The sequence below is a fragment of the Micromesistius poutassou genome, assembly GCF_964030765.1.
Source record: "Micromesistius poutassou genome assembly, chromosome: 10".
Classification (NCBI taxonomy): domain Eukaryota; kingdom Metazoa; phylum Chordata; class Actinopteri; order Gadiformes; family Gadidae; genus Micromesistius; species Micromesistius poutassou.
In genome coordinates this window covers 10,447,480-10,461,204 of record NC_140280.1, presented here as the reverse complement: position 1 = coordinate 10,461,204, position 13,725 = coordinate 10,447,480, and the positions used below count along the sequence as shown (strand labels likewise).

Sequence of the window (13,725 nt, the reverse complement as noted above, 5' to 3'; positions counted from 1 at the left end):
TTTCAAAAATTTTCCTGCATTCGCAACACCCCAATAACCGTGCTGATAGATGTAATTAACCTTGCTCTACTAATTTGCCAGTCAGCAAAGTCCATTAAGTGCTGGGTTATGAATAGACCAGACATGAATATTGCAGTTGGGATCTAGAGGAGAAGGTGTCGGACAGATTAAGTAGTCAATAGTCATTCCCTCGTGGGCCTTCCGTTTAAATTCCTGGGGTCCGGCTTCATTAAGACCCAGTGGACTCCTTCCAAATGGTCTTATGTTTTGTTTCCCCCCCCTTCCTCCCCTCCCTCCCTCCCTCCCCTCCCCCCCAGGCCATGAAGATGAGCCGCAGGTCAGCTGACGTGAACCAGAGGGCCCTGGCTTACAGCCGCATGGTGGACGGCCTCAACGAGTTCAGGTGAGGCCCATCCGCTGTCACCAATGGCAACCTTCCATTTGCATAGACGCCATGCAGACCCCAACATGGGCGGAGCTTGACATACCTGTCATCTGAGATCATGCACACACACACACACACACACCAAATACATCCATGGCCCTTTTCCATACACATATGCTGGGTTGGCCTGACTGCAGTTTTGACCCAGTGCAGCTGCCCAGTCCAGCCGGGATTTGCGTCTCCCATTACATCTGGGTCACCCCCTGGGGATTTGATTCTTCAACTGATGACGCGTGTGGCTTGAGGCAAAGACACGATAGCACGCACACTTGTTTTTGTTTGTTTTATATTATAGTTTGTTGTAGAATGTGGAATGTTTCATTTTTGGACTTTTTTTTCCGATAGATTAGATCAGACTGATTTAGTTTGTTTCAGACAAATGAAAAACATACACAATAATATATTGGATGATGAATTCAGATGGACGTGCAATATTCCCCCGTTGTTGCTGGCCCGACTCAATCGCCCACCGTTGCACCACAGACAACAACCATTCCTCGGTATTTTAGATGGACGGGGTTAAAGTCCTCAAAGTGGAACGTCACCTTTCCTCCCCTTCACTCAGCGAGAGTCAGCGAGGAGTCACATGGCGATACCTCCCAAGGTATCCGGTTGGGTTGAAAGGCCACCGTCATATTTATGTCCTGTGTACGCACGCCACAAAAACCCGGGGATACATTTCCGCCGAGGGCGGTGGCAGGAATGGATCTCTGGCCGAGTGCGTCGCTCGTTCTCTGAGTCGCTAGGCTGTTGTAGATGTTTGAACTCCTTTTGCAGATCCGATTCTGTTTACAGAGCGCCCCAAGTCCTCATGGGACCTTGTTTCAGAAACAAAATATGTTTGTAGCCGTTTGGTTTGTGGCATGAAGGAAAGCTGCAGGCCACCTGAAGGGGGGGGGACTTAAAGCACAGACATGTTGTCAGCGTTCAGAGGCTATGGACGGCCGCATACTGACCACGGCGGGTCCTCTGCGCTTTGGCCTTCAACCCACTCCAGTTCCCCAATCCTGAATCCATGCCAGTTACGCCAATAACGTTGTTGGTCAACGCCATAAAAGTGTAGAGGAGGCATGCCGCATTAGGGAAGAAAATGGCATTTGTTGTGGGTATTTGGTTTATAACCTCTGACCTTTTGCTCTCCTACTTGCTCGATAACCCGTGAAAAGCTTAGCTAGGAGCGATGAAAAGTGAGACGCGAGGAGGGCATTAAGGTTAAGTGTGTACATTAAGGGAGTGTGTGGGTGCCCACACGCCACACACCACACACAGCCTCCCTGGCCTAGCCTGCCAACGGCTGTTGTTGCTGTGGTCATGTGCTCCTTGGATGCCGTCCACCAGCAGCTCTGTCCTATTCATGCACCCTCCTCGCACACCAGAATAGTAAATCCTACTCACTGAGCAGTGCAAATAAACACGCTCTCCTTCAGACGAAAGAGTTGGAGAAAGAGAGACAGACAGTGTTGACCATCAAGAAAGCAGAAGTGGAAGAATTGTGTTTGTGAAGTGCTGCGCTACCCTGACGTAGCTCCCGTTGTGCTCACGTATATCCAGCGTGAACCTGCACTAGGTCAGGGTGGTGTAGATATAAACCTGTACTAGGTCAGGGTGGTGTAGATATGAACCTGCACTAGGTCAGAGGTGGTGTAGATATGAACCTGCACTAGGTCAGGCTGGTGTAGATATTAACCCACTTGAATGGGTCTGAACTGGAAACAACAACAGACGGGATGTGGCTGACCATTAATATCAGATCCACAAGAGGACGGATAACTGAAACGATGGCACCCTCTTCCTCTGATCTGTATTCCTCCTTGGCCAACAGCTAACACAAACTGTAAACACGGCGCTGGTTACCCCTTTGCCTGTATCCGATGGGAAGACAAGCTCAAACGTAAACATGTGTAGTAGGCCACTGTATAAATACATTTGTTAATATCGGCTTCTGAAACCTCCATCCTGCCCCTCGGTAATGAGTTTATCTTACCTCACTGGGGCCGTATTCACAAAGCTTTTTATCTTACCGCTAGGAGTGCTCCTAACTCGCGCTAAAACATTTTACGTAGGAGTTTTTTCTTAAAAGTTATTCACAAAGCCGCTGAGACCTACTCATACTAAGGATAAATCACTAAGAGTGAACTAAGAGTAACGCCCCCTAATGCCCCCTTACGTCGATTCTCGTGCACGAGTTTTGAAGCGGTCAGTACGGTGATTGGCTGTTGAGTGCCGGCGTTCTCTGTGAAACTCATTCGCAACTTCCCACAAACGAGCCCACTAAATCAACGAAAAATAAGGAAATAGCCTAGGCTACAAATTAAGTCCTATCAAACAGTTATGGACACTGCAGTTAGCAGAATACACGCATGATGACAAGTTTGTGCAGACCACGATAATGACGTTGTATGCACGTTAAAAAGAGAGCCAAAGCAAACAATAAAAATACGTAAATTGCATTATATCAAGGAAGTAATTAAAAGCACCCTGCAAACTATTATCCAATGAGCATATTTCCAGCACTTAAACTTTGGGCGTAGCCAGAGATTGTAATTAAGGTGCGCCTGTGAGAGTTTGGGTGGCCTCAAGTTCAGTGATTTACCGGAACGCTATTAGAACTAAATCACTCCACGCTGTACATGGGGGAATGAAATGTATGGATATAATCGCAAAATCCAATAGGGGGGTTTCCTTCACAGCCCCGCTTCTGTGGTAGCGAATGCGTGGACCTAGACCGGTCACTACGCAGTCATAGTGCAACGCGCACCGCGCACCGCTCACCGCGCTCTCTGTCACATTTTGCTTTAAATCGAAAGAAATCGTTGTAATGAATTAATTCTGAAAATATTTAGGTGTGCCAGGACCATGCTTGGGTGTCCCAGGCACACCCATGCACACCCGTGGCTACGTCATTAAACACTTTAAATATCAGCCCATACCACCGTTCAAGTCCTCCTATCATGATGAATGAAGGAGAAGACAACGTGAAACGCAAGCGAAAGCCCAACTGGTCCGACTCCCGACTCCTTACTGAGCAGATTATAAACTCAATACAATAAATTATCTTACAATAAATGATTAGATAGTAATCATAAGTAAGAGTAGTTATAGGCCTATTATTTTTACTTCAAACCATTTATTTTTATTTGAAATAAATAATGATGATTAAAGCGATATTCCTAAATCGTCGTCATTGCAAAGTTGCATTTTCCCTGTTGCTAAATATCGGAGTGTTATTCACTAATTCCACAACAAGTTTGATACCCTCACAATTTTGCCTATATCGCCTTATCAATTCACAGTCTTCCATTGTCTCCAAAACATTTAGTCTCGCAGCCATTTTCCGATTCTTTGTGAATAGGTCTTACTGAGTTAGGAGTCCTCTCGAGGACTTTTAAGCTCTCCTAGACTTAGGTGCTACTTTTAGGCCTAAAATACTTTGTGAATTGCTCTTAGTGAAAAAAGTTAGGAGTCCTAAATTTAAGACTGACACGCCCATTATTTTTAGGAGTTACTCCTAAATTCGCCACTTATGACCTACTTTTAGCCATAAGATTCTTTGTGAATACGGCCCCTGATCTGTAACAAAACGGGTAACACTACATAGTGCCGCCCCTGACACTACATGGCTCCGCCCCTTACACTACATAGCCCCGCCTCTTACACTACATGGCTCCGCCCCTTACACTACATGGCGCCGCCCTGACACTTCATAGCTCCGCCCCTGATACTCCATAGCTCCGCCCCTGACACTCCATGGCTCCACCCCTGACACTACATAGCGTCGCCTCCTGACACTACATAGCTCCGCCCCTGACACTACATAGCTCCGCCTCCTGACACTACATAGCGTCGCCTCCTGACACTACATAGCTCCGCCCCTGACACTACATAGCTCCGCCTCCTGACACTACATAGCTCCGCCCTTCACACTACATAGCACCGCACCTGACACTCCATAGCTCCGCCCCTGACATTCCATGGCTCCGCCCCTGACACTACATAGCGCTGCACCTGACACTACATAGCTCCGCCTCCTGACACTACATAGCTCTGCCCTTGTCACTACATAGCTCCACCCTTGACACTACATAGCTTTGCCCCTGACACTCCATGGCTCCGGGCCTGACACTAAATAGCACCGCCCCCCTGACTGTGTGTTCACACTGCACATTGAAACGTGTCGCCCTGTGTTTTAAAGTGAACGTAGAGACGCGTATCGGCCGAAATTTCTCGTGGCACAAACCTGCGACAAGATTTGATTGACAGGGCGACAGTTTTCCCAGTCACGGGCGGGCGCGTTCACGTGGATTTGCAAATGCGTGACAAAATTTTGCAAAAGTTGAAATATTTCTACTTCTCTGCGGCATTCGCGTGAGACAGCCAATCAGCGTTCACTCCCTGTGGGTAACGTGGGTGAAGTAACGTAAAACAGCCAATCACCGTTCAACCGGCTGGGCCAACCGTTCCCTGCACTCCGCAGTGAACCGCAGCTTGGAGGAAAAAGTGATTGTTGCCGTTTGCGACTCCCGGAGCTCTATATATAATATTATATGATATTATATATATAATATATAAATATCTATATAATATAATATAATATATACGATATATATATATATATATATATATATATATATATAATATCATGCCACAAAGCGGTGTGCGCCTCAGGATTATATTATTAACCCATAAACGACGGGCATTCCGACGTCTCTCCCTCTTCCACAACAGGTACAGACACGCAATGGTGGTTATCTCGGCCATGGTTGATGAGACTGAATTGGCATGAAGGACCGTTGGCGGGAAAAACGCTCCGCGACAAGATTCGCCCCGCGACACGTTTCAATGTGCGGTGTGAACACAGTTATGCACAGCGACAGATTTAGATTTGTCGTGCGGCAACATTCGCGCGAACAGGCGAAAAATATGTCTTTTGGTGTGAACGCACAGTGACACTACATAGCTCCGCCCTTGACACTACATAGCTCCGCCCCTGACACTACATAGCTCTGCCCTTGACACTACATTGCTCTGCCCCTGACACTACATAGCTCCGCCCTCACAATTGATGGTTTCCATCCCTGGCACTGTACCAGTCTCCCCAAAGGACCCTGGCTTCTGAATCCAAGATTAGGGTGGTTGTGGGGTGCGTAACGTATTTGGTTCTGAGAGGCAATCAGCTTGTTTCTAGAACCATGGAGGTTCCTCCACAGCAGCCAGGGCCTGATCCCGTTACCACACACTTGTCACCGGGCCTGCCCAAGCCTTTGGCTTCTAAATTACCCTCAACAATTTTCATCCTCAAAGATAATTAAAATACGAGCCAATTCAATAAAAATTCCCAGTAGGTTTTCAAGGCTACCGTCATTTTACCCCATTTTGCCACTTTAGACTGACTGAAGATATTCCCTCATTTCATCTGAAATTCCTCGTTTACCAATGAGTCCATTCATATGCTGGGCCTCCCTCCATGTGCTTGTTAACTCAGGGAGACATCTGTAGGATGTGGGACGGGCTGCTACCTCGTCCATCACACAGAGCTGACAGCCGTGTGGGCAGGCTGCCCTGCTCTCCCTGCTCTCCCCTGCTCTCCCTGCCTCTCTCCCCGCCCCTCTCTATAACCCAACATTACTCAGGGTCAACTGAGGTCTCTGCCCCTCCCAGCCCCCCTCCTAGAAACGGGAATGAATTGGCGCGCAGTGCAGAAGTGTTTTTTGGGCTTCACTTCTTCTTTTTATTATTATTATTTTATTTGTTTATTTGACAGGGACAATGCACAGGTTATTAGCAGTGCCAGAGTTAATTTTAAGCTAATTTGCATCTTCCAAACTTCTTGTCTGCTCATGGCGGTTCTGTGTTGGGTTAAGGGCGGGGGGGGCTTTAGTGCCCTCTGTGAGTATTGCCCTCGCACCAGTATGAACGAGTGAATGAGGAGGTGATCATCTAGGTAATGTTCTACTTGAAGTCATTCTTCACATCAACAAAACAAGTCTCAACAAAACAAACCACTCTCAGTGGTGAAGGCGACGCACACGGGTCCAGTCGCCAACCGCCCTGTTGCATCGCCTCTCCCTTTTCCCTGTGTCATTATTCCACGACTATTTCAGTCTGTATCCCACGTATTGCTGCTGCTGCTGCATAAGCAGGCCGGCAAACGGTAAATATTTCATGCCCCCCCCCCCCCTCCCCCTGTGGAAGGGAGACGGGGGAGGGGTGAGAGAGATTCCCCACTGGCCTCTGCGTCAAAGGCTCTCTGGCATGCCGCCGAGACGCTTCACATCATACCAGCGCTGTTCCATGGAATCACCCGCCTCCTCGCCGGCCCACACACACTCAGACAGTAGGACTGGATGTGCTCCATCTGGGAGCCCAGACAGCTTCCATAGGTGTTGGTGTCTGTTTACTTCGCCACACACACACCCGCACGGACAAACACACACACACACACGTATGTGTGTATATATATATATGTGTGTATATAGTATATACATACTGTATATATACACAGTATATTTTTAAGGTCTTCCAGGGTTTCGGGGAAGCAGACAGCAGAGCACTGTGGGCTGAGACCTCTTTTGTTCAACACTGGAGACAATGAGGCGTCTGTTCTGTCTTATTCAGCCCGTCTTCTTATCAATGCTCTTCCCCATCTTCCCTTCTCTCTTTCTCTCTCCCTGGTTCTCTCCCTATTGTGTTCCCCCTTCTTTCTCCTGTTTTTTATTTATTCACTGCCTTTTATCCTTCATCATCTTTTCTCCTGCCGTCTTTCACCTCCTCCTTGCCTCTTCCACCCTTGGTAAAACCTCTTCCCTGATCCCGCTATTAAAACTCTTATCTACTATACTTCTTACACTTCCCTACTTTGTTGCTTCCTTAAATATTTTCTCTGTCTCTCTCGCTCAAAATGCCTATATCTCTCTCCAAAATGCCTATATCGCTCTCTCTAAATGCCTATATCTCTCTCTCTAAATGCCTATATCTCTCTCTCTAAATGCCTACCTCTCTCTCTAAATGCCTATTTCTTTGTCCCCTGCAGGACGACCATCTGTGACCTGTACACCATGCCCCGGGTTGCTGAGCCGGTGTGGCTGACCATGCGCTCTGTGGCCCCAGAGAGGCAGCTGCTGTGCGGTCACTTCATGCGGGAGCTGGCCCTGCTGGTGGAGCAGGCCTCCAAGAACCAGTTGAGTGGCCTTCAAACATCTAACACAGTGTGGAGAGGAGAGGTCCAGTCCCATACAACCCAGGGTGGACAGAGGTCCAGTCCCATAGAACCCAGTGGGGAGAGGTCCAGTCCCATATAACCCAGTGTGGAGAGGTCCAGTCCCATATAACCCAGTGTGGAGAGGTCCAGTCCCATAGAACCCAGTGTGCACAGAGGTCCAGTCCCATATAACCCAGTGTGGAGAGGTCCAGTCCCTTATAACCCGGTGTGAGAGGTTCAGGGGTATATGTCAGATTCACAGCCTTGCATTCTGTAGCAATGAAGATGGAGAAATGCATCCTCCAATTACAATTATCTCTCAGACAAAGACACACTCATTGCCACACGTACATCCGCAAGTACATATGAGGAACATATGTACTTACAGGAACAGCATGCATATATTACATACTCCCAAATGAGTGTTCAGTCTTGGACAACCCACACACTCTGCAGTCAGAGCGTGGGTTATTCTCTGTGCACACTCTTGTGTCTCAGTGGGAGGCTGTTTGTGTGGAGTCTCTGCCGGTTATTGTTGATGTTAGCACTGCTGATTGTCCATGTCTGAATTGGTAGCAGGGCCTTGTATTGACCCCTGCTGTTCTCACAATCAGAGAACACTCTCCACAAACCACATCCACAGTGGGTGCTGAAAACAACCGTATGCTTGATTAAAAACGTGTGGTCATTACTAATATATGGAGCAAGAAGCCCTTAAATTCCAGGACTTGGGAGGTTTAAATGTTCTGGAACTATCATGGATGAGGTAGCCATCAGGCTGTATCCCAGTATGGGTGTGTGGTCAATGCGTTGGCCAGTGGTGAGTGTGGGTTGTGGATACTGCTGCCGCTGTAGATGAGTCACAACTGAACTTCACCTCCATGCCCCACGGTGAGTCATGAGGAAGGAAATCAGAGAGACACTACTGACACAATGGAGTGAGTCATGCTTTGTGAGCGTGCACGTGCACGTGGGAAGGAATGCTTTTGTGGCGGGCGTCCACACAAGGCCTAGTGTGTGTATGTGTGTGTCCATCTTATCAACAAATGAGCATGTTAATATTGACTCTTTTCTATTGTGTTACGCTATTTAAATTAATTTAAATTTCCGCTTCATATTCTGCACCATTACGAACCAACATGCCTTTCTTGTTGTCCTTCACAGATTCCTCCCCGCGTTATTGACAGCCATCCTGACCAATCATCTGGCCTGGGTGCCTACGGTTATGCCCAATGGGCAGCCTCCAATTAAGATCTTCCTGGAGAAGCACTCGTCCCAGAGTGTGGACATGCTGGCAAAGACACACCCCTACAACCCACTGTGGGCCCAGCTAGGTGAGGATAACACCACATAGAGACCCACAGTGTACAACCCACTGTGGGCCCAGCTAGGTGAGGATAACACCACATAGAGACCCACAGTGTACAACCCACTGTGGGCCCAGCTAGGTGAGGATAACACCACATAGAGACCCACAGTGTACAACCCACTGTGGGCCCAGCTAGGTGAGGATAAGGCCTCACAGACAGAGAGGATGTTCTCCTTGAGCCCTTCTTTAAAGCTCATCAAATACATTTAGTTCTCACCGGTTGGTGTTCTAAAATGAATGCCACCACCTAAAGCCAATAACCATGCATGATTGTACGATAGATTAGGTTTGATGAGGATATGGAGGACGTGCGTCACACATGTTATTCAGTAGCCGTCTACCAGTCGGTACAAAGCGTCTGACGGTTTCGTCTCCCACAGTGTACAACCCACTGTGGGCCCAGCTAGGTGAGGATAAGGCCACACAGACAGAGAGGATGTTCTCCTTGAGCCCTTCTTTAAAGCTCATCAAATACATTTAGTTCTCACCGGTTGGTGTTCTAAAATGAATGCCACCACCTAAAGCCAATAACCATGCATGATTGTACGATAGATTAGGTTTGATGAGGATATGGAGGACGTGCGTCACACATGTTATTCAGTAGCCGTCTACCAGTCGGTACAAAGCGTCTGACGGTTTCGTCTTGTAAGGAGCATCACCGCCGACGCCTTCAGGAAACGCCTTCCTGCTGTTGATGTCACGGCGCTCGCTCCATGACCTGGGGCACTCTCAGGTTTCAGCGTCCCGGAGCTCATGTCCCACACACGGGAAGCACAGACACCGTGTCTGTTAGCCAACGGGGGTGGGGGGGGGGGGGGCATACCGCTAACAATAGACGTCATTTGAACATGCAGGGGGAATACACTGGGGGATAACACGGTTGAGGACATGGGGTGCTAGCCCTGCGGTGTGGCTCACGGTGGACGCCTTTGGTACCTTTCTGAAGAATGTAGGAGTAGTAGTGCAGTGGAATGGAACTCGTGTCGACTTCTAGATGCTTTTCTGAAGCAAATAGGAATGGATAGAGCTGTGCAATGGAAACCTGAGTCTCACTGTGGGAAACAAAAGTAGACATATTGCCAGAGACCATAATGAAACGGGTGAAAACTAAGCCAACATCCCCACCTAGTGGGCGACTAATAGTTAAGGGGTGTTTCTCTGTGTGAAAGTATTAAAGGTTTGGTAACAGTCTGGGTAATCAAACCATCATTACAGTCTATACTGGCTTCACTCAAACAAACCATTATTAGTCTAAATGACTTCCTTGTACTGATTCTGTTGAAGAATCATATTGGTAATTTATGTATAAGTGAAGCCAGGATAAACAATGGGTTGATCACCCAGATCGGTATTTTCCTTTAATATAAAGGCTAACCCTTTAATATTGATATTCATGATGATGGCTTTCTCTTCCCTCCAAAAATGTAATTCTTCCATTAAAGGTTTCACCAATTACCTTACACAGGCACTACTACCCCATCCTACCCTTAGTTTCCCCCTGCTATCCTGCTACTATGGCCCATCCAATGCTCAAAAGCTGTGTGTGTGTGTGTGTGTGTGTGTGTGTGTGTGTGTGTGTGTGTGTGTGTGTGTGTGTGTGTGTGTGTGTGTGTGTGTGTGTGTGTGTGTGTGTGTGTGTGTGTGTGTGTGTGTGTGTGTGTGCCTGCTCCGCCAGGCGACCTGTACGGGGCGATCGGCTCCCCGGTGCGTCTGAGCCGCACGGTGGTGGTGGGCCGGCGGCAGGAGATGGTGCAGCGGCTCCTCTACGTGCTCACCTACTTCATCCGCTGCTCGGAGCTGCTGGAGAGCCACCTGCTGGACAGTGTGGAGGACGAGGCCATCGTCATGCCCGGCTCCCTCATCACCACCTCCCTGCGGCGGGGCGAGGTGGAGGAGTCCGACTACGTGCTGATCACCGTCCACAAGCCCAGCGGTGACTACCTGGGCCAGGCCGCCCCGGGGCCACCGGGCCCGGGGGGGGACGCGGCCGGCGGCCAGCCGAGCAGAGCCCAGACGGACACGGGGGCGGAGCCCCGCGCTGCTGCCAAGGCGGCGCCGGCGGCCAGGGTCACTGTCACGGATGAGGAGGACGAGGAGGAGGAGGACGAGGAGGAGGAGGAGGAGGAAGACAGCAGTGAGAGCCAGGGGTCCAGGAGCAGCTTGGTGCAGGCGGGACAAGGGGGTGAGGTGGGCGGTCCGGAGCCGCCGATGGCCAGTGCAGAGGAGGAGGATCAGCTCCACAGGGAGTCCAACAGCCCCCAACAGGAGGCCAGGCTGGAGGCAGTGGTCAGTGTGGGCTCTGCGTCTCCCAGTAAAACCCTCCCGGTGCCAGAGCTCCATTCTCCATCAGCACCCACCACCCCGACAACTCCCACCCCGGTCAGCCCCGGGGAGAAGGAGTTCCCCGGAGACAGGGCGTCTGCTGATTGCAGCCATCCAATAAGAATCCCCGGGCCTCTGACCATGGGGGTTCCCCTGGAGAAGAAGCCTCCCGATAAGAGCCCGACCCCAACGACCCCCTCGCCGGTGCTGGGGGTTCCCATGGTGACGGGGGTTCCCATGGCGACGGGGGTTCCCATGGCGACGGGGCCCATGGCGCTGCAGCTGATGCGGGAGGAAGAGGAGCAGCCGGCCAACAAGGTGACCTTTCTCATCGGGGACTCCATGTCCCCCGAGTCGGACACGGAGAGCCGCCGGAGGAGGGTGGGGGAGGAGTTTAAGAAGCACAAGAAGCATCTGAAGGAAAAACAGCAACAACAGCAACTGCAACTTCAACCACAACAGCTACCACTACAGCAGCAGCAGGTGGATGGCTTTGATTCCCCCAGCAGCAGCAGCAGCAGCAGCAGCAGCAGCAGCAGCAGCAGCGCAACGCCAGAGGACCGACTGCAGCCGGGCCGGGCCCGGGCGTGCGCCCTGCTGCGGGTCTCCAGCAAGATGCCCCAGTGGGGGTGTGGCGCCGTCACAGCCGACTACAGCCACTTCGACGAGTACTTCAACTCGGACCACCCCGTGGAGACCAGGACTATAGACGACCCGGTGAGCACGCCGCCGGACGTCAGCACCACGGACAGAACGCACAAAGAGCTGTTGGACCCTTCAGGGTCCGATCCCCCAGCCAGGGCCTTGTATGGGCCCGTCGCCGCTCCGGAGGCGGAGTCGGCGTGTTCGGGTTCCCTGCTACGTCGGAGTGTGGGTTCGGTAGAGGGGCCGGCCGCAGGAGACGGCCGGGAGCGGTGTAGGTGTGGCTCGACGGAGGGCCACTGCTGCTGCGGGGCCTGTTCTGCTGCGCAGGACCAGGGCATCGTGGTGTCTGTGACGGCGCCCCAGGACGCCGGTCTGACCAAAGGGGACCAAAAGCAAGCAGAGACGGTGCTCGGAGACTGGGACATCCCGCGCAACGAGAGCCTGGACAGCGCCCTGGGGGACAGCGAGAGCGAAGACACGGAGGATTGGCAGGAGGAGGTGCTGGTGCCCTTCCCTGGGTCGGTACACACACACGCGCGCACGCACGCACGCACGCACTCACACTCATGCATGTTGATGCATGAGGCATCTACAAACACAGAAATGTTGACAACCATGACACTATGTGTTGAACTATATGAGGTAAGACTTTGTTGTTGTTCCTTGATCGCAACAGGGCGAAGCAGGTGGAGAACTATTCCAAGCCCAGCATCGCTAACTTCGGGCGGTCGCTGTTTGGCGGCTACTGCCCGACCTACGTGCCGGACTTCGTGCTGCAGGGGATCCCTTGCGACGAGGCTCTGCGACAGGGCCTGATGGCTGAGCTGAGCCACGCTGTGCAGGTAATGGATGTGCCATGACACGCCAGAGAGAGGGATACCGCCATGCCACGGCCAGAACTGACAACATCAATTCAGAGTGTACAACTTAAGGCAACATAAGACGGGGTTTTAGGTCTTTGTGAGAACCTTAGGATTTCCAACCTCTTGAATTGTATTGGAGTAAAAGTGATTCCTCGGTTGCTTCTTTCCTGCCTAACCTTCCTTTCCTTCCCGCTATTCCCCCCCCCCCCCCCCCCCCCCCCAACTCGCCTTCAGCACCCTGTGTTGGACGAGCCCATAGCGGAGGCAGTGTGCATCATCGCCGACACGGACCGGTGGACGGTGCAGGTGGCCAGCAGCCAGCGGAGGGCCACGGACGTCAACAAGCTGGGGAAGGAGGTGCTGGTGTCCTCCCTGGTCTCCAGCCTGCTGCAGTCTACCTACCAGCTCTACAAACTCAACCTCTCGCCCAATTTTGTGAGTGACTTCCCTGTCCACTTCACATTTTCTCAATAAGTGACTGACAGACTAACGTCTGATGTGAGCTGGAAATTTATTTCAAATAAACTGCTATGGGTAAGAATCAAGATTGGGACGAGAGAGGGCAGCCTTATTATTTGACAGGCTGAACATTTTGCCTCTAGGACCCATAAGATCCGTCTGGATAAGTTATTTTGTACCCGTCTCTTAATAACCTCAAGGTAGCACCATAGTGGCTGGCCCTGAGATGTGTAGCTCCAAACATGTCACTGTGTCTATTTAAATTGTCCGTGTCTATTTTGCTATCATTCGGATTCACAGCGACTAAAAGGGAAAGGTCGTGGCTGGGGGTGCGTGTGGGCTTTCAATACCTATAGTCTGCTTGCAGTTTTAATAAGGTTTTCAGAATATTGTGGATAGCAGTTATTATTCGAGTGGATGTTAT

General features: G+C 50.6%; 1 protein-coding gene across 2 annotated transcripts in view; it reads left to right on the top strand.

The window, feature by feature from the left end:
- Positions 1–13,725, top strand: part of fnip1 (folliculin interacting protein 1) — a 38,521-nt gene that overhangs the window by 20,897 nt on the left and 3,899 nt on the right. For both annotated transcript variants that reach the window (XM_084474479.1, XM_084474478.1), the window contains 6 exons: positions 318–403; positions 7,476–7,622; positions 8,808–8,977; positions 10,688–12,497; positions 12,656–12,821; positions 13,077–13,277. In XM_084474479.1, coding sequence (XP_084330605.1) covers positions 318–403; positions 7,476–7,622; positions 8,808–8,977; positions 10,688–12,497; positions 12,656–12,821; positions 13,077–13,277 — 2,580 coding nt within the window. The remainder of the gene's footprint in view (positions 1–317; positions 404–7,475; positions 7,623–8,807; positions 8,978–10,687; positions 12,498–12,655; positions 12,822–13,076; positions 13,278–13,725) is intronic.